At 37.3% G+C, this 19,616-nt stretch overlaps 1 protein-coding gene and 3 pseudogenes across 3 annotated transcripts; 1 reads left to right on the forward strand and 3 right to left on the reverse strand.

Annotated features, from left to right (window-relative positions):
- Window positions 1-19: 19 nt before the first annotated feature.
- On the reverse strand, window positions 20-3,646 carry LOC103335255 (scopoletin glucosyltransferase-like; annotated as a pseudogene). Its single transcript, XR_016127872.1, has one exon. The product of XR_016127872.1 is annotated as a scopoletin glucosyltransferase-like (transcript).
- Window positions 1,933-3,548, reverse strand: LOC103335254 (abscisate beta-glucosyltransferase-like). Its single transcript, XM_008238265.3, has one exon. The coding sequence runs from the start codon at window positions 3,546-3,548 to the stop codon at window positions 2,100-2,102; it is 1,449 nt and encodes a 482-aa protein (XP_008236487.2). The 3' UTR covers window positions 1,933-2,099.
- LOC148916230 (disease resistance protein RPP8-like) lies at window positions 3,549-5,952 on the forward strand (annotated as a pseudogene). The gene is made up of 2 exons (XR_016127871.1): window positions 3,549-3,670; window positions 4,267-5,952. The product of XR_016127871.1 is annotated as a disease resistance protein RPP8-like (transcript).
- Window positions 5,953-12,414: 6,462 nt separating this feature from the next.
- LOC103335264 (abscisate beta-glucosyltransferase-like) lies at window positions 12,415-14,195 on the reverse strand (annotated as a pseudogene).
- Window positions 14,196-19,616: the final 5,421 nt, after the last annotated feature.

Consider the following 19,616-nt stretch of genomic DNA (forward strand, 5'->3'; position numbering starts at 1 on the left):
CTATACGTACTGTAATTGATTAGCATGATGAATATATATATATTAGAATAATAATAATATGATAAATGAACAAGATAAAAGAAAGGCAGAGGGTTTATCCCTTGCAACGATGGTGGTGATCTCAGAACAAGAGATACTCTCGAGCGCACTTGGTTGGCTAGTGGCTTCAACCAGCAACACTGACTCATCACATCTCTGATGATAGGTATAATGATAGGAATTACAATGTACTTATGGTGGACATCCATAACCTTTGAGTTTACTACAAAAATATAAAATAATATAAGATAAATAACCCAACACCCCATCTTCCCTGCAACCCCTCCCCATCAAGTGAAATCTCATTTTGTATGTGAGGTCCAACTTTACCTATGGGAACTCAACTCTTCAATTAAAGCATTCAAATCAAAATGGGATGATCCTCCTTTCTCAATAACCCCTCTTGCCTGCTCTGCTAGTCCCTTGGATCTGCTTCTCATTTCCTCTGCTTCCTCACCCACCATAATCTGAGTCACAGCTTTCTCAATAGCTTCCTCTTGACGCTATCACCCTCAACTCTTACCCACTTCTGATCACCAACACCAACCCCAATTTTCAACACTTGGGTCACTAACTTGTCATTGTAAAATTGCTCTGCAGACACTGGCCATGTCACCATAGGTAACCCAGCAGCAATTCCTTCCAATGTGGAATTCCACCCACAATGAGTCACAAATCCCCCAACAGCCCCATGATCAAGAATCAGGACTTGTGGAGCCCACCCTCTTATGATTAGCCCTTTTCCTTCCATCCTCTCTTCAAACCCTTCAGGCAACCAATCCTCTTTGCCCACATCATCATCATTTTTGCCTCTCCTCACGACCCAAATGAACTCCAGCCTAGTAGCCTCAAGCCCAGCTGCAATCTCCTTCAGCTGAGAATTACTGAATCTAGCCATACTCCCAAAGCACACATAAACCACTGAATTGGGTTTCTTTGAATTAAGCCACTGCAAACATTCATGCTCATCAATAGAGACTTCCTTTCCTCTATATGATTTTTCCTCATTGTCCCTGTTGCACAGAGAAAGAGGACCAATATGCCATGCCTTCCTCCCCAAGATCTTTCTGTAATAATCTGCATAAACGGGTTCAAGTTCATAGAAACTATTGACAACAATACCATAGCTCCCCACCTCAGAGTCATGAGCTTGTTTCATTAACTGGGTAAAGTCATTTTCAATATTCTCCTTCAGAAAATAAGGCACTTGGGCTCTTGTCATCTTGATCTCCCCTGGAAGATTGGGAATCACAAAGGGTTCTGAATCAGATGACATGTTCTTGAAAGGCTGATATCGCCTCACACAATCTGATGCAGCCAAAGTGAAGAAACTAGTCCCATGAAAAACGAGCCTTGGAATGCCAAATTTTGCAGCAGCATCAGTTGCCCAAGGAAAAAACATGTCAGCTACAAGGCAAGACGGTTGGTCTTCAAGTAGCAGCCGTTCGAGTGGTTCTTGGAGCAAGCCCAATGCTTTAGAGAAATTATTGGCCAATTCTGGTGTGGGGAGTGATTCCAGATTCTCACACCCTTCTGGCAGCCCAGCCTCTTGAGAAGGGAACTTGATGGTTTTGATTTGGACTTCGATGCGGCCGGAGTTGGTTTTTCTTGATCGGGTGGCTTTAGAGAATGTTGGGGCGTTGAGAGGGGTTGTGATTATGGTTGTCTTCACTCCTTGTGCTGCAAATAGCTTTGCCATGTCTGAGACTGGTATCATGTGCCCATAAGCCATGAAAGGGAACAAGAATATGTGGAACTCTCGGTTTTCACTACTCATGCTTGGGACTAGAAATGAAGATGAAGAAGTGTAGGGTTTTTGAAAAGTTCTGGTGGTGGTGCTTTTTATGTTTGTGTTTGTGTTTGTGATACTGGTATGGACATGAAGGTCACATATAGAGGATGTAAATCACTTACATACTGTTCTGGCTACCTATCCTAAGTCAAGCCAGTCCACCCGTCCGCTGATATAAAGTGCATTATTGCTACAACGTTTCTACAAATGCGACATGTGATTATACAGCATGTTGGCCCCATTTATGGAAAATCAATAACTTTGCTGACTAATTCTTTCTCAATGATTTGAGCTCTGAAATCAAAGCATCCACCCCTTCATACGAGGAACCACCTTCTTCGACGGCTCTCCTAGCCTTCTCCGCAAGCGCTCTCGCTTGCTTCCTCATCTCCTCCGCCTCCTCACCGCCACCCATCACCCTACTCACCACCGCCTCCACCTTTTCTCTCCCCACCAACTCCTCCCTCTCCGCATTCCACGACACCCACTCCTTGCTCCCAACCTGGACTCCAATCCCCAACACATCAGTTATCAGCTTCTCATTGTAGAATTGCTCTGCCGACAGCGGCCACGTCATCATGGGGACCCCAGCAGTCACACTCTCCAACGTCGAGTTCCAGCCACAGTGACTCATAAAACCCCCAACAGCGCCATGCTCCAGCATCAATATCTGCGGGGCCCATCCTCTTATCAAAATCCCTCTCTTCATCTCCATCATTCTCTCTTCAAATCCCAGAGGAACCCAATTCTCGTCGTCCCCAACACGACCTTCGTTCTCTGCGCATCTGAAAATCTTCCCAACAACCCAAATGAAATTGTGGGTCGAGGCCTCGAGCCCATGAGCGATCTCGACGAGCTGGCCGGGATGCAACCGAGCCAAGCTGCCGAAACTGATGTAAACTACCGAGTTGGGTTCTTTAGAATCCAACCAGCTCAAACAATTTCGGAGGCTCTGTTCATCAACTGAGGCTGCTTGGCCTCTCTCAGTCTTATCGGCATTGTTTCTGTTGCACAGAGAAACTGGGCCAACAGGCCATGCCTTTTTCCCCAACACAGTCTTGAAATACTCCACATATTTTGGCTCCAATTCATAGAAACTATTCACCACAACCCCAAAGGCCTTCTCCTCTGCTTTTCCAATTTTATCAGGAAGCCCTGGTTTGTTTCTTGCAAAAGGGGGCAGCTGAGACCTCGTCAATTCGATCCTATCAGGAATTTGAGGCACCAGAAATGGCTCAGAATCAGAACCCAGTTGCTCATGTGGCGCGTATCGGCCGATACACTCGCTCACGCAGCGAGAGAAGAAGCCGTTTCCATTGAACACCACTCGTTTGATGTTAAGCCCGTCGATGACATCAGCCGCCCAGCGGTGGAAGACGTCGATGACGATGCAGTCGGGTGGGTTTTGGGCGAGGAAAAGCTTGAAGGGTTCTCGGAGGACGGAGGTGTCTGTGAAGGGGGCTGCGGACATGGAGGAGTCGGGTGAGACGGCGTCGTTTGGGAGGTCGAGGACGCAAATGGTGATCAGGAGGTTGAGGCTTTGGTCGCGGCGGATGGAGCTTCGGAAGCGCAGGGCGTTGGCGGGTGTGGTGGTTAGGATTGTGGCTTTGGCTCCGTGGGAGGAGAAGACTCTTGCTATATCTATCATTGGGATTTGGTGGCCTCCTCCTATAAATGGGAAGAAGTACATGACAACTGGCGTTTCTGATGAATCCATGGATGCAGAGAGAAAGAGAGAGAGATTGAGAAATGGTTTTGGAGGTTAGGGTTTTAGGATGGAGACAAAATAGGAGGGAGAGAGGTTGACTGTTTGATGGGTTCCTAGCACGCGGATGCCAGGTCAATTTTCCACTCATTATCCCAAGCCTACTGCCACTTGCCAATTTTCTTTAAAATCTTTTAATAATATATTTTAAATAAAAAAATCAACCAAAAAGTAAAAGTTTCTCTCTCATCCCATCTCTACATCCGTACCAACCCTTTTACTCTCCAATTTTTTTTTTTTCTTTCTTCCCAAACTCAATTAATGTTTTACATTCTTTTCTTTTTCTGCGAGCCTTCTTGCGTCTCCTATGCAAGAACATTCCATCTGTTCAAAATCGTTCTTGTCTCTATTCAATCCCCCTCTCTTCTATCCATATAATTTTTTATATTTAAATTTTTAATGAAGTGATGTATTTTATTGCTACAACTAAATGACATTTGTTTTTTGTATTTTTTATAGGGTAATGATTTCCTCACTCTATTTATAATGAAGTAATGCTAATAAAATTTAGTTTGATGTACAATTTTGTTTCAGATATTAAAAACTCATGATGTTTTTTTTTTCTTTTCCTGATATCAATAACTCAAAGAAGAAATATGTTTTTTTTTTCTGTGATAATGAAGTAAGGTGATGCTCACCACCCGAAATAAGGAAATTGCTTTATATGTAGATCCAATGAGCGAACCACTTGAACCGCGATTTTTTAACACAAGATGAAAGCTTGTACTATATGCTTTATGATTTGGAGAAGGTCGGAAGAGAGATGATGGTGAAATGTGGTGGTCTGCCACTAGCAGTGGTGGTGCTTGGAGGATTATAGTCCACGAAAAGGAAGACATCAGAGGAATGGAGACGCATGCTTCAAAACATCACCTGGCGTCTCATTGATCCAGATCGCGTTTCTGCAATTTTAGCTCTAAGCTATGGTGATTTGCCTTTCCACTTAAAATCATGTTTTCTCCATTTGGGATCTTTTCCCCGATCGGATTCCTCTATATCGAAAATAAAGTTGATACCCTTATGGGTTCCAGAACAATTCTTACCACAACAAGGAGAAGAACCCGCGGAAGGTGTTGCTGAAAATTGCTTAAACGAATTGGTTGATAGGTGCATGATCCAGGTGGCAGCACTAACCTCACTTGGAAAGATTAAAATCATTCGCATGCATGATCTTCTCAGAGACTTCTCTATCTTAAAGGGGAATGAGGAAAGTTTTCTTGAAATTTATAGTAGGCACCAAGTTGCATCGCCAACATCACAACGCAACAAGTCTCGGAGGTCTGCAATCCATGGTGAACATGATTTGTATGTTTTCTAAAGCCGTATGCTCCTACTTACACTCCCTTCAATATTTCAACGTAGAGTATTTGAAAAATGGCTTTATTTACAAGGATTTTAAGTTGCTCAGGGTCATAGATGGTGTTCCCTTTCCATCTCAGGCACTAAGTGCAGTGGGAAACCTAATTCAACTGAGGTATCTAGGATTATTCCTTGATACATGTCCTCTTCAGACTCCAGCTTCCACGATCAATTGGAAAACTAAAGAATCTACAGACACTTAAAGTAGAATATAACTTCTCATCAAAAGTAGAATATAACTATGAGAATTTTCAAATTTACACATATTCATATTGTTTCCCCGATGTTATTTGGAAGTTGGAGAATTTGGACATTTGCTCCTCCATGGAACCAACCCAATGAATCTCATATTGGATAACTTGAGCAATTTACGGACCCTAAAATGTTCGGATGGAAGTTGGATAGAAGAAGGTAGTTTAGCTTGCATGACTAATTTGCAACAACTAAAGATAGTAGAATTAAGCAAGAGCAAACTTAGACTTAGTGGTTTCCAACATAGAGAGATTGCACTGCCTTCAATCCTTGTCTCTGGAATTCAGGGGGGGCCAACCAACACCTATAAGACTTTCTCATTTTGAGCATCTCCACAAGCTCCATTTGGCTGGGAGAATAAACAAGCTACTTGAACTCCCACAGAAACTCGTCAAGCTAAGTCTGTTTGTATTCCGATCTTGAGGAAGATTCAATAGGTAAACTTGAGAGGTTGCCAAACCTGAAGTTTCTTTCTTAGGAGAGGGGTCATATACAACAGAAGAAAACTGGTTTACTCCTCAGAAGTAGGGTATCCTCAGTTGCACATTCTACGTCTACAATTATTAGATGATTTGGAAGAGTTGACAGTGGAAGAAGGGGCAATGATGAAGCTCAAGAATCTAGAGATAAGCCACTGCTCACGATTGGAATTAAGAAAGATTCCAGAACGATTGAAGTTATTGACTTCATACTCTTGATGGGGATTGAAGGAGTTATTGACTAGCTAGCAAGTACTATTTGAATTTTGAGGGTGTTTGTTCTATTGTTGCTAAGTTTTATTTATTTTGAACAATTTGTCCAGCCTATATGAAATTTAGGTCAATTTGATAAATTTAGCTAGATAAGAATTTTATCATATTGGTCTTGCTAGGGTAAAAGGCCATCTATTTAAGCCCGCAGGCTTGGTGGATTTGTTTGTTTTTGGGCTTCATTCTCATCCACATTTGCAAAAATAAATTTAGTTTGCCAACCATAACTCTTAACTTGTGGATGAACCAACTGGTATCATGATCAATATCGAGCTTGTATTTATCTTTGGACGAAGCAAGCCCAAAATCCCACACTTACCAACAAGAAGGATTGTTATAGTATTTGTCACACATGCGGTGTGTGAGAATGTGAAGGTAAAAAAGTCTCATATTGAAAAGGCTTAATTGCTACAATGCCCTGAAACATTGGTCAATTCTCACTTTACCCCCTTAAAGTTAAAGTGACCCACTTTGCCTCATTGACCAAGGTTCGATGTTCCACATTACCCTATCGTTATAACTCAGTTGAATTAGGTTTTTTAATTACTTTAAAAAATTAAAATACAAACATAAAATTGAAAATAAAATAGATTTTAGGAAGGAAATAAAAAATAAAAAATAAACCCTACCCATCCCTTTCGCCAAATCCACCCCTTCCTTCTTCGCACTCAATTGGAACTACTTGTCGAGTTAAAGGATGTAATTGCCTAAAAAAAAAAAAGTTCACCTTGAAACATTGGTCAATTCTCATTTACCCTTTTAATGTTAAAGTGACTCACTTTGCCCCCTTAACCAAGGTTTGATATTCCACATTACCCCTACCATTAACTCAGTTGAATTAGGTTTTTTAATTACTTTAAAAAATTAAAATACAAACATAAAATTGAAAATAAAATAGATTTTAGGAAGGAAATAAAAAAAATTTAAAATAAACCCTACCCATCCTTTCTCCCCCAGTCGCACTTAATTAGAACTACTTGTCAAGTTAAATAGGATGTAATTGCCTTTAAAAAAAAAAGTTCACCCTAAACATTGGTCAATTCTCATTTTACCCCCTTAAAGTTAAAGTAACCCACTTTGCCCTCATTGACCAAGGTTTAATGTTCCACATAACGTGGCAAGGGTGTTTTAGTAATTTTGTGCCCCTTAGGCTTTTTAATTACTTTAAAAAATTAAAATACAAACATAAAATTGAAAATAAAATAGATTTTAGGAAGGAAAAAAAAAAAAACCTACCCATCCCTTCTCCCTCAATCGCACCAAATCCACCCATTTCTTCTCTGTCCTCTTCTAACACACACACACCTCCCAGGCAACCCCAACCCACCCTCTCCTTGTGCAGAACCCGAAAAGTCATCGCCTTTGCTACAACTAAATTGTATTGCTCTCAAAGAAGGTGAAGAGAGATGATGAAGCATCCTAAAACTATAATTGCAGGAACACGACAAGCTGTAAAATTCCCTAAAAGAACCATTTCCTAGAAAAATAAAGATCAAAATAAGTCCATATCACCTCAACTTGAAATATAATAATGTAAACAACAATACAGGAAAGAATTAACAAATTCAAGCATCTTCCATTCGTTTCTTTCATAACTTTCAAAAACCCTTAATTCGAATTTGAGATTTCTCCCCCTTCCCCACCCCAACCCGCAACCTACCCGTCCCCATAGAACCCAAAACCCATTGCCCCATACCGCCCCTCCCTCCCAAAAACCCCACCCCACCGATTTCTTTCACCTTCCCGATTTCTTCTATGCTCTCCCATTCCCCATCGAGACCCATCGCCTCCCTATGGTTTTTCTACCCCACCCCACAGAACCCACCATACCCATTCCCTTCTCCCTAACTCGTGGATGTGGGCTCCACTCAAATTTGTGAATAAAAAATCTAGGTGCACAAAATTACTAAAACACCATTGCCACGTCATCAAACTTAATAGACTTTTGAACAGAATTGATGGTAGAAGGCACTGTAGAACATAAACCTTGGTCAATGGGGCAAAGTGGGTCACTTTAACTTTAAGGGAGTAAAGTGAGAATTGACCAATGTTTCAAGGTGCACTGTAGCAATTAAACTTATTGAAAAATTAGAAAACTTTACAATTTCTTATAACGAGTTGGACTACTCCCCCTATTACCAATTGATTTTGGGATGGAACTTCAACTTCCTTCAGAAAGCAGAATGCCACTATTGCCATTTGTCAACCCACCAAAAGTAAAAGTTGTTCCTATACGTGCATAGTGGCGGATCCAGGATTAAGGCGCGAGTGAATTTTATTGATAAAAATAAAAAGATTAGGGGGGACGTAATGAGCCTTACCATCAAATATGCATATCTATACATAAATAAAAGCTTAACAAAAAAAAAAAACAAGAAGTTTCTAAACTATTTTAATCTAAAAGTACCCTACGAGGCTTAGAAATCTTAAATTCTTCAATTATCTCCATTATCCTATTAGCAAACTTTCTTTCAATGTGAAGAAATGCAATCAGCAAGGATCAGCTTTGGAAGTCTATTCTTAATAATTTTCATACATGAAAAAGCTCATGGAACAATTTGTAAAGCAAATGGTAGTTTTAACTTGACCTGAGGAAGAGTGGTGAGGTCCTTAAAGCAGGGAAGACGATGCATATCAGCAGAATGCCATAAACAATATTGAATGATTTGAAGGAATTACGAGGATATTGCCTGTGGGTTTTATATTTGTAGGCAAGAGTGTAACCCACCAATTACATAGTAAAAGAAATATTTTTGTTCCTATAAGACGTGCATGTTCAAATTTCAACTTTCTTTTCTATTGTTTTTCTTTTTCTTTTCCTTTTCGCAGAAAATATATCAATGACCACATGAAACTTGATTGCTTTTGTCATGACACATTACATATCATAATCGAAGGGGGAGAGAGAACCGATGGTTTGTGCGTGTGGTAATGCCTTTGACAACATTACTCCCTTCACTTTCATGCTACTTATAGTTAGCCAATCATACTTCTTTTTATAGCAAGGAAAATTGATCATTTAGGTATAGTCTATTCAAGCGCCACTTTGGCCTCTTTTACTTTACATGCATCAATCTTAAGCCCAAAATTGCAATGGGGCCTCATTATGAATAGATAGAAGGTTTGTCCGTGAGGATTAGAAATTTTGCCTCCTTTTGGGTTACATACAAAGGAGGTCAAATGTAGAGAAGCAATTTGAACTCTAAACTTGCGCGTGGTAGAAATACTCACTATCATCGGAGCTACAAGTTTCTTTTCATAAGTTTTTTATACAAATAATAATAGTGCCTAATAACACTCAAATAACATAGTTAAAAGGAATAAAACTACCTTAATAATGTTGACACACATAAAAACTCTCAATGTTAGCGTATAAATCCAAAGTAGGATATATATTCATTTATCTCCCAAATTAAGGGGGGTGTATTCAATTAGGATTTTAGAGCATTTAAAAAGTCTATAACAGTTTGGGTGTATTCAATTAGGACTTTCCAGACTCGTATTTTTAGTGTATTCAATTTAGATTTATACAAATTTTTAAAAAGCAGTTTGGGTGTATTCAATTTTAAAAGTCCATGTGAAGACTCGATTTTAAAAATCCGGGGTGTATTCAATTTGGATTTATACAAATTTTTAAAAAGTCTATAACAGTTTGGGTGTATTCAATTAGGACTTGGAAAAAGTCCATGTGAAGACTCGTATTTTTAAAAATATATATATTTTGCTGCCTATTTAGTTATATGTTTAAATTGATTATATATATAGTTGTTTTACCATTTTAATAATTATATGTATTTTATTATATTATATGTATATAAGAAGCATGAGGTGTTAGAATTATCTTTTGTTTGGCAATAGGTGGCTTTATATGGGAGTTGGCGTCAAATTCATGTCACTATTTACCTTGAGCTAGAGCACATGCATATATCATTTATCTCTTAAGGTTGATGTATCAAATATCTAGTTACTTAATCTACTTTTGTGAAAGGATTAATATTAGTTTATATTATATAAGGATTTCCATGCATATCTCCTTTAACCGCCAAACAATTATCCAATAGGATCTTTGTGCTTGCCAACTTATACTTGTATAAATAGGACCTTTCATATTTGAAATAAGAGTAAGAAACAAGAAAGAAATGTGAGAGAGAGTAAGAGAGAAAGAATGAGAGAGAGTGGTGATGAAACTCTTGGAGTTTGGTTTGGGTGATAGTACATGAAGATAGGTAAATAGGTTGTCTTGCCAATTTATTTTAAGGGCTCTCATTACCGAGGTGAGTGGTTTATGTAATGTGTTCTAAAAGTTCTTATTTTGTGATAAAATATGAAAACCATGAATTATCATGGATTTGTTCTATTTACAAATATCTCTCTATTTCAAAGTCAAGCATGTTTAATTTGGTGCAATTTTTCACATTATATATATTAATTGGAATATTTGTGAAGTATGTATTATTCATGGAACATGAGAACTTCAATGTTGGGGTATCCGAGGGATAGATGTACCTACACGAGGACATAAGGCAGTAAGGCCAATAGGGGTCACGTGGTTGGTTACATGTTATGAAGGATAACCGAGATATGAAGGGATGATGTGATATGATCTGGATTGATATATCTTTTCATGATATTTTCTAGAGTGCGTAAAACGGACATTGCTTGACTGGCATATTACATAATCTACTCACTGAGAGGTGGTTGCTCATCCCTCACCCTGTTTAATTTTTTAGATGAATTAGTGGGCAAGACAAGGACTAAACCGGTTAAGGCTGAATTAGATAATAATGATAGAGCTTTATTTATTTCTTGTAAATTTGTAAGATTTTGGATCTATTTTTATAAGAGAAGTTTATTTTAAACCGTGTTTCGGCTTCTTTTCTTTTTATTTTTACTTTTTATTTTCTCACGCACCGAGCATGGGATTTCCATCGACCCTTTGGTCCGGGGCGTGACAGTCCAAATAAATTTACTTGTATTCAAAAGGAGGATAGATTTGAAAGGATTTAATTAAGTGTTGGAGTTTGGAGAATTTGTAAGGTTTAGGTATAAATAATAAAGGCTAACATAAATCCAACCTCCACCCCAAAGATTTCATACGACGTGTTTTTTTTTTTTTTTTTCTCTGTGTTAGAAATTTTTCCATCATTTGGTAAACAATGCACTAAGCCATGCACTACCTTGGGTGGTTACAAGCATCCTATATTAAGCAAAGCTCCTCCATTAGTGATTTCTTCAAATCAACCAATTGGAGTTGCTGGGTGGAAAGCTCACTAGAGATTTCGATCTCTGATAACTTCCCCTAGAGATCATCTCGGCGTTAAGCCAACGTCAAGGCGGCGGAAGGTTGAGATATATTTCTATAACCCATAACACTACCAGATGATAGGGCCCTTGCTTTTTGGACAAAGTTTTTTTTTTTTAATTGAATTTTTGGACGAAGAGTTTACTGTTCGTGAACAAAATCAAAGGGAAATTCATTGTTGAGTTATGAAAGTTTCCAACTCGTGAAAATTTCAAAGGGAAATTCATTGTTTAGGTATGAAAGTTTCCAACTCATGGAAATTTCAAAGGGAAATTCATTGTTGTGCACACAAGTAGAGGAAGAATTTGGAGGGGAAAAAAAAAGGGATGGTCGACTAGTGGCCAAGTCAAGATAGTTTAAAGAAAATAGTGTTTGATAAAGAAAATAGTATTTGGAAGTCTATGATATATGAATCTATAACAAAAGTTCATACAAAAGTATGAAAATCTATAATAAAAGAGTTTATTAAAAATATGAGTAAAACCTATAGGAGAAAATTTAGTACAATCCTAATTGAATACACATTTTCTAAGTAAGATCTCAATATCAATATGAGAGAATAATTTATTGTGTGTATCTACACCACGTAACCTGCCTATATTCACAATAATTTTTCCATTAAGGGGATTAAGAGCATCACCATACAAAAGTATACGGTAAGTTGCATCAATAGTATAATGCAAAAGCACTACTTATCTCTTTCGTTGAGTTAAAAGGTTGAGGGTTTGACTCTTATTAAATAATATTGAAGAATTTATTTTTAAAATGAATAATATGTTCCTATAGTTGAGCAAATATATCTTGTACAGATTTCTCACCTATAGTGAAAATTACATGTTTATAGAATATGTCACTTAAAAAAAATCTTTCAAAATCATATACAATCCTAATTGAATTTACAAGCCAAGATAATTTTCCAAGTAAGTGTGAAATGGTCTCATCTACCGTGTTTTCCCATGTTTGTGTCGTGCATGTTCATGTCATGAGAAGTTATCCTAAACGAGAGATACAATTCAATTTATTATGCATGACAATATGAGAGAAAAAGAAGATATTAGCATGATTTCAAACTTGTATGATATAAATGTAGGATGCTCAATTGCCCCAACGTCTATCGCAAGAACACATAGATATCTAGATGTGTTTCATGTAAGCGTTTCACTCTAATAATAGCCCTACATTTCTTTATTTGAATAACGGAGGAAGTACAATAAATAAAGGAGTTGGTGAAGTTAATGAAGACTTACAAATTTACAATCCAGTCCAAATTAATCATTTATTGATGACAATGAAACAACGTCGTACCAAATTACAGATGACCATTTTGAATTTTCCGGCGAGACTTGAGCTCAGCTATGAAAGCATCAACATTTGCATAAGAAGAGCCACCTTCTTCAAAAGCTCTCATGGCTTTGTCTCTATACTCTGCTGCTCTCTTTCTCATGCCCAGAACTTCAGCTTCTCGCTGCCCATTAGTCTTTTCACAACTTTGGCTACTTTCTCACTCTTGATGGTCACTCTAGGCAGCTCCGTCAATGGAACCCAGTGCTCATTTCCCATTGAAATCGCAACCCTTATGACATTGAGAATGAATCTCTCATTGTAAAATTGCTCAGAGGAGAAAGGCCATGTGATCATAGGCACACCAGCTGTGACACCTTCAATGATTGAGTTCCATCCGCAATGGTTCATATAAGCCCCAACTGCTGGATGTTCTAGAATCAGAAGCTGAGGAGCCCAGCCTCTGATTATGAGCCCTCTTTTTGATTTTGTAACTCTTTCTTCAAACCCAACAGGAAGCAGAACACTTTCTACTTGTTGCTTCTCTCTGGATGAATAATCTAAAATTCTCCCAATCACCCAAATGAAAGGGTGGTTGGAGGCTTCAAGCCCATGAGCAATCTCCAAGACCTGAGCTGAAGTGATCCTTGGCATGCTTCCAAAGCTGATGTAAAGAACAGAGTTGGGTTCTCTAGAATCAAGCCAATTCAAACAACTGTGCTCATCAATGGAGGTTTTAATACCTCTTTCAACTTTGTCAATGTTGCTTCTGTTGTGCAATGAGACTGGCCCTATGTGCCATGTTTTTCTCTTCATCTCCTTTTGAAAATAATCAGCATAAGCTTGTTCCAACTCATAGAAGCTGTTGACCACAATCCCATAGCTTTTAATCTCACCCTCCAGAGCCTCATTGAGGAACAGAGTGAAGCCATTTTCAGCTTTGACATAATCCGGCAGCATTGACCTCTTCAGCTCAATCTTGTTGGGCAGGCCTGGCACAACAAAAGCCTCTGTTTCAGATAAAACTCTCTCATGCGGTGCGTAGCGTCTGAGGCTCTCTTCCACGCAATGAGAGAAGCAACCACTCCCATCGAACACAATCCGCGGAATGCCAAGCCCATCAGTGACATCTGCTGTCCAAGGATAAAGGCTGTCGGAGACGAGACAGTCTGGTCTGGTCTCACAAAGGAGCTTCCCAAGAGGGTCTTGAAGCTTCATAGCAGCCATGAAGAGCTTGATGAACATGTCACCATTAGTGGTTGTGAGCTCATTTTCACAACCATTTGGTAGGCCAAACTCTTCTGATCGGAAATTTAGAGTGTGGAAGCCAATATCATAGCCTAATTTTTGGTCTCTGAGGATGGGGTTTTGAAAGAGGAGGACATTGTGAGGGGTTGTGACAATGGTGGCCTTCACTCCATGAGATGCAAAGAGTCTGGCTAAATCTATCATGGGGATCAAGCGACCACCAAGAATGTATGGGAAAAAGAAAATTTCGAGTTTGGGTTCAGCTTGTGAATCCATTTTTTGGTGTATAACAATTGCACCAAGCTAGCTCTAGTCTCCTCGGCTGAATTAATTTATAGTTCTAGCTCTTCCTTCAACCTCCTGGCTTGGCTTGTAATGCATGATGAAATTATTTATACCGCACTTACTGATTAGGTTATTGATCTATTCAGGACCATGGATTCCAAGTTGTTACAACTATTTTTTGCAGCATTATCATGTATGATAAAATCATTTGTACCATATTCACCTATTACATTGCTAACTTTATCTTTCCCATAACTGATAATTACTTAAAAACACACTTACGTACAATCTATCATCTATACCTATATAAATGTGTTTTCATATATGTGAGAGTGTGAGACTCATAAATATATAAATAATGCATTTCGTTTATGTAACGTCTCTTATCAATAATGTAATTCGTAAACGTCAAAAGTAATTTTGTGCATATTTGGAAAATAAAAATAGCAAAGATTTATGCATGTGTATATGTTTTTTTCAACTTTTTGTTTATTTGCAGTCGGTTGTGCATGTGACATTGGTTGCAAAATGCAGTGATATAATAAAGTCCTTGATTCATTTGGTTCTGTTTCTCTGCTTCCTACTTTGGGAAAAGATGGTATCCACAAATTTCATCTGCGTTATGAGACTTATTAGTTATAAAAATTGGACCCAAAATGTCCACCAATTTAAATTGCTGATTAAATCCTGAGTACTCGTTTTCAATCACACCACACATAGAAAATGAAACATCACAACAAGACTTCTGGTTTGGGAAGTTCATATATTAATGGCTCTCAGAGCTGAAGTGATCTGGCCTAAGGCAAGATAAGGACCTGGTTTTGCCCCGTTGCTAGCCTGCACAAAAATGAGTCCCACAGTCAGTTTTTGAAAAACAAAAACAAAAACCCAAAAAAGGAACGCCGCATTTGCTGACTTTTCTAGCTTTTTGGTTTTGTTTTTTTTCCAATTCCCAACTAGCTGACTTTTTTTTTTACCCCTTTTATTCATCACATTCTCACCTAAAAAATCTCTCAATTACTCTAAACATTTTTATTTATTTTTTTCATTTTGCTCAAAATTGTTATTCCAAATTATGGCTAAAAATAAATTTTTGTGTTGCTTTGATTTTTATCACAAATAAAATAATAATAAACTAAAATAAAAAGTTTTGAGTTTCAGTCCTAACTCCTCACAACCGTTAGAACCACAAAAAATTTGGGAAGTTAGATTTTATGCACAGTACCATTTTAATGGGCTAAAACAGGACCTAGCCAGCCCCTTGCTCCTTGCCCTTGCATTAGACATGCTCTCATCATCAACTCTCTCTACCATCTCATATGTTAGATCACCAAAGAACATTCAAACCCCCTCCTCCTCTTCCTGTCCTCACTTATTGTACTGACTTTAATCATTTTGACTTCACATACACGTGAAATTGTAGGGAGTATAAAATTATTAAACAAAACTATGCGATCAAGAAATAATTTTTTATTCAGAAAAACTATGGAGTTCCCTTAAGAGAAAGAAACAAATAATAAACTATAGGCCCCTTTTTCCTTTTGTCGTTTTGACAAGGTCTATAGCCCATTTTACCAAGAGGACTTTGTTTATATTTTGGAGATTGGAATAAATATATTTTCTAATAGAAAAGAAAATGCAAGAATTGATATTTGAAGGGTTGTATTTAAGACAAAATTATCATCAATATAGCTATATTTAAGACATCATAAAAAAATCTTGACAAAAAAAAAAGGACATCATAAAAAATAAAATAAAAAATGTCTATTAAGCTCTATTTGGTATCCTACTAAAAAATTATGATTCTTTTTAAAAATATAATTTTTCAAATAACGATTTTAAGATCTAAAAACTTATTTGATATTGAACTCCAAGCTACTTTTAAGATCTAAAAAAAATGAAATTAAAATCAGAAAATCAAAAACTTAGATTCCCAAATTGAAAATAACAATAGAGAGAAAATGTAAAGTCAGATTCTGCATGCTTATTTTTGCATGCATAGGGCCATCAGCAAAAGTTAAACACCAATCTTTGTTTTGCTGGCTTGAATTGGACATTCATTGTACGGTTGCTAATCTCCCACAATATGAAGTATAATAATTTTCCGAAAAAACAAAACAGAAAGCAGAAAGCAGAAAGCATGAGTGGTAATAATGTGACAAGACTAGCTAGTGATTGCAGGATTGGGCAAAATTATTGATATGTTAGACTCTCATTTTAAAAAATAATAAAAAAGAAGAAGTAATGTGTGGGATGTTATTGGATGGGGGTCGTTGTCTGAGTCCTTTTCTTTTAGAGCATCTCTACTCATAAGGACTAAATTTAGGATAAGGGTAAGTAAAACTATTCACGTAAATAGTATCAATCTTGTCATTTGTGGTTCCACTTATAATGGCTAAGTCTAGAACAAGTCTAAGGCAATTACTATTCACTTAAATTTATTTTTTATCTTTTATACTTAAACCATTGATTTTTATAAATTTTTCGGATAAGATTTTCAATTCCCAAGTGTTAATATTTATCGTAAAGTCCTCACCTAAAAATCAAGATAACATTTTCGGATAAAATTTTGAAATTAAATTGGTGTGTGTGTAGGTATGTATAGTGATATCAATTTTTAGTAACTGTGGATTGTGCAAGATTTTTTTATCGGAGGCTCAGGAGAAGCCATATGGCTTGTAACCATTGGGCAATGTGGGCTGGCGGGTCCAACAGTAAATAATAAAAAATAAATAATAAAAAATCAACTGCTGACATCAGCAGCCCGAGGGCAACATCCCAGTCAAGATCTGGGCTTGCCCAGGCTGCAGGTGCTGCGCTGGAGCCACATTGGGCTTGCTAGGGGGCCTTTTGCCCAGTTTGATAGCAGCGCTGGAGCTGCTCTTATATAAATAAAGAAGAGGTGAATCAAATTTCAATATAATCTAATATTGAAAAGAGAAGTATGTCATGACTGTCTTGATATTTGTGAATTAGGCACCATTATATAATTATATTGCTCAAAAACTTACTAATTAGTGTTTTAACTGGACAAACTAATGGATATTACAATTTGTAAGCCTCTGAATTTAGGCCATCAAAATAGATGAGTCAACTATCAAGAGTCCGCACAGAACATATATAGAAGTCGTGGATTTAGGGTTTTGGTTCCATCCATGAACCAATAGACTGCAAGTTAGATCGCATTTTATACTAACAAATAATTATGCATAAGATATAAATTATTCACGCAATCAACGGGCGACCAATTGATTACGTGAGATGTCAAATCATATTAAGTTATAGAGGTCGGAAATGGTATTGGCTGCCAGCTATATCAAGGCAACTAGAAGAGGCTCAAAACAGGAAGATGCTTAAAGGGTTCGATCTTGATCTTAAAGATTTCAATCATTTGGATCCCTTGGAAAAAAAGTGAGAGCTATATGTTCTTGGTGCAGTGCAGATACATGTGGAAGAATGAGAGGTACTCTTGCGCTGAAAATCCCATGTTGATGGAAGCTTATTTATGAGGTGCCTTAAACATGGGATATTCTAAAACGCTCCTTTAAAAGCTTTACCAGCTGTAAAGGCTATGGTTTATGGAGGCCTGTGTCTTGTCAAAAAATATGCGGAATCTGGAGGGATCATGTCAAATAATTTGACAGTATTTTCTGTGATAATAAAAGCCATGTTCGAGAGTTCTGGAGGCCATGGTTTCGAAGAGCTGCTTGGAAATTTTTTTTTAAAAGGTGGCTTCGCTCTCTACCAGGGAAAAAAGCTTTACAGTCTGTCAGTCTGATTTCTGTGGTCAAGCTCATCTGGTAAGATATGATGATATGGAGAGAAAATCTATCTTAGGGAGGGCTGATACGTTCAAGATACACAAAAGATCTGCTGATTTTTTATGTCTGGTAGTTGCTTCCTTAAGTAGAAGTATAGATGCATCCCCAAAACAGAAATGTTTTTAATAAATGATATCTTTCTTTGTATTTAGGCAGAAGGTTTTCTAGGGTCTGTTTGTTCATTGGCTGGTTTTGAGTCCTAATTAACCTACGTTAGTTTTATCTGCTTGGTTAATTCTTAATTGTAAGCATAACTTCTGTGTACGACGTCATGTCTGTTTTAAAGACATGATGTCAAGTTAATGGATCTCATATGTCGGTGAGTCATAATTCATTGTATCACCAACTCGTTATTTTCTCCACTTTCATAAATTCAAACAAAATAAAATAAAATAATTGGATCTTATAATTCGGTGATACATAATTCATTGTATCACCAACTCGTTACTTTCACCAATGAATTTATTCATTGTATCATCGCTTTCATAAATTCATTGTATGAATTGGGCTGTAAGGCCACCACTGTCTCTTGTGGGTGTTTTGGTTTCCGACGGCCTTCCCTGTCCTCCTGTGGTTAAAACATTTCAAATATTTAAGGTCTCTGATCATTATAGTAATTTGATTAGGTTGCTTTGGGTGTGGGCTTTATTCTAGGCTCTCTTTTTGATCCTAGTTTGCTTGCATCTTGTTTGTTTTTCTGTCTTGTTACTTTTGCTGGCGATCTTTGCCCCTTTTATTGAAGTATTTTCAGACTAAAAAAAAAATTGTATGAATTGGTGATACTTAATTCAACCATGAAAATGAGGTTCTTTTGGTTGAAATTAAGTTATTTGAAAAGTGATGAATGGCCGGTGATTCAATCCAACAGTTATGGCCTTAAACTGGATTTGTACGCAAAAAACATTTTATTGACGGAATCTAGTCTAGTGGAAAATGACATTGATTTGCAGACGTATTAAGTTCGACACCTTAATAGTGTGTGTGTGAGAGAGAGAAACCCCAATTTCTCTCATAATTTAGACTATCGCTTATATTTAAATAAAATAATAACACTTTCAAAGAACCAAAAGCATTTTTATAGCATTTTACAAAAATAAGAAAGTGTTTCTAGATTATATAAACACTTTTCGATACTTTTTACATGAAGCACTTGAATTTTGATAAAAACTTCAACATGCTCCTAGTAAAAGTGCTTCCAACAATATAAACAGATAATTATTATTACTTTAAAATTGCCTTGAAAATATTGATGTCAACTGAATCCAATACTTTTTTTAAATCCTTTTAATTCCAATCATTACATTATTAAGAGGTGCATGCACAAATTCAAATATTTATCAAATGTCCAAAACCAGTGTAGTTGCATATAATATAATCAACTAGTGAAGAAATGCGAGTGTTGAGTCAAATTGTTAATTCTCAGGTGCAAATTCCACTTCTTTACCAAACACAAGAAGCGCAATTATCTTATTTTCAAATGTAGAAATTGTTTATTCTCAAAGTGCATATTCCACTTCATAATAAAAGGGACCACGGCACGGGTGATGAGACTCCACTCAATGCCAATAAACCTCAGATGGACCCGAAAGGCTTTTTTTTTTCTTCCGGTTTGAAAGGTTGGTCAAGCTAAAACACACTGGAAAGGCTAAAGAAAAAGTTCAAACAATTAGCTTTAAAGACGAAAGACTGAAGTTGGTAGCTAGTTGTTTTGGCAATGGCGGGG

This window comes from Prunus mume, linkage group LG6 (genome assembly GCF_029339155.1).
Source record: "Prunus mume cultivar Tortuosa linkage group LG6, ASM2933915v1, whole genome shotgun sequence".
NCBI classification, from domain to species: Eukaryota; Viridiplantae; Streptophyta; class Magnoliopsida; order Rosales; family Rosaceae; genus Prunus; species Prunus mume.

Bases quoted from the DNA above. Each gene is read 5' to 3' on its own strand.
- LOC103335254 (XM_008238265.3), bottom strand. From the start codon at position 3,548: ATGGATTCATCAGAAACGCCAGTTGTCATGTACTTCTTCCCATTTATA.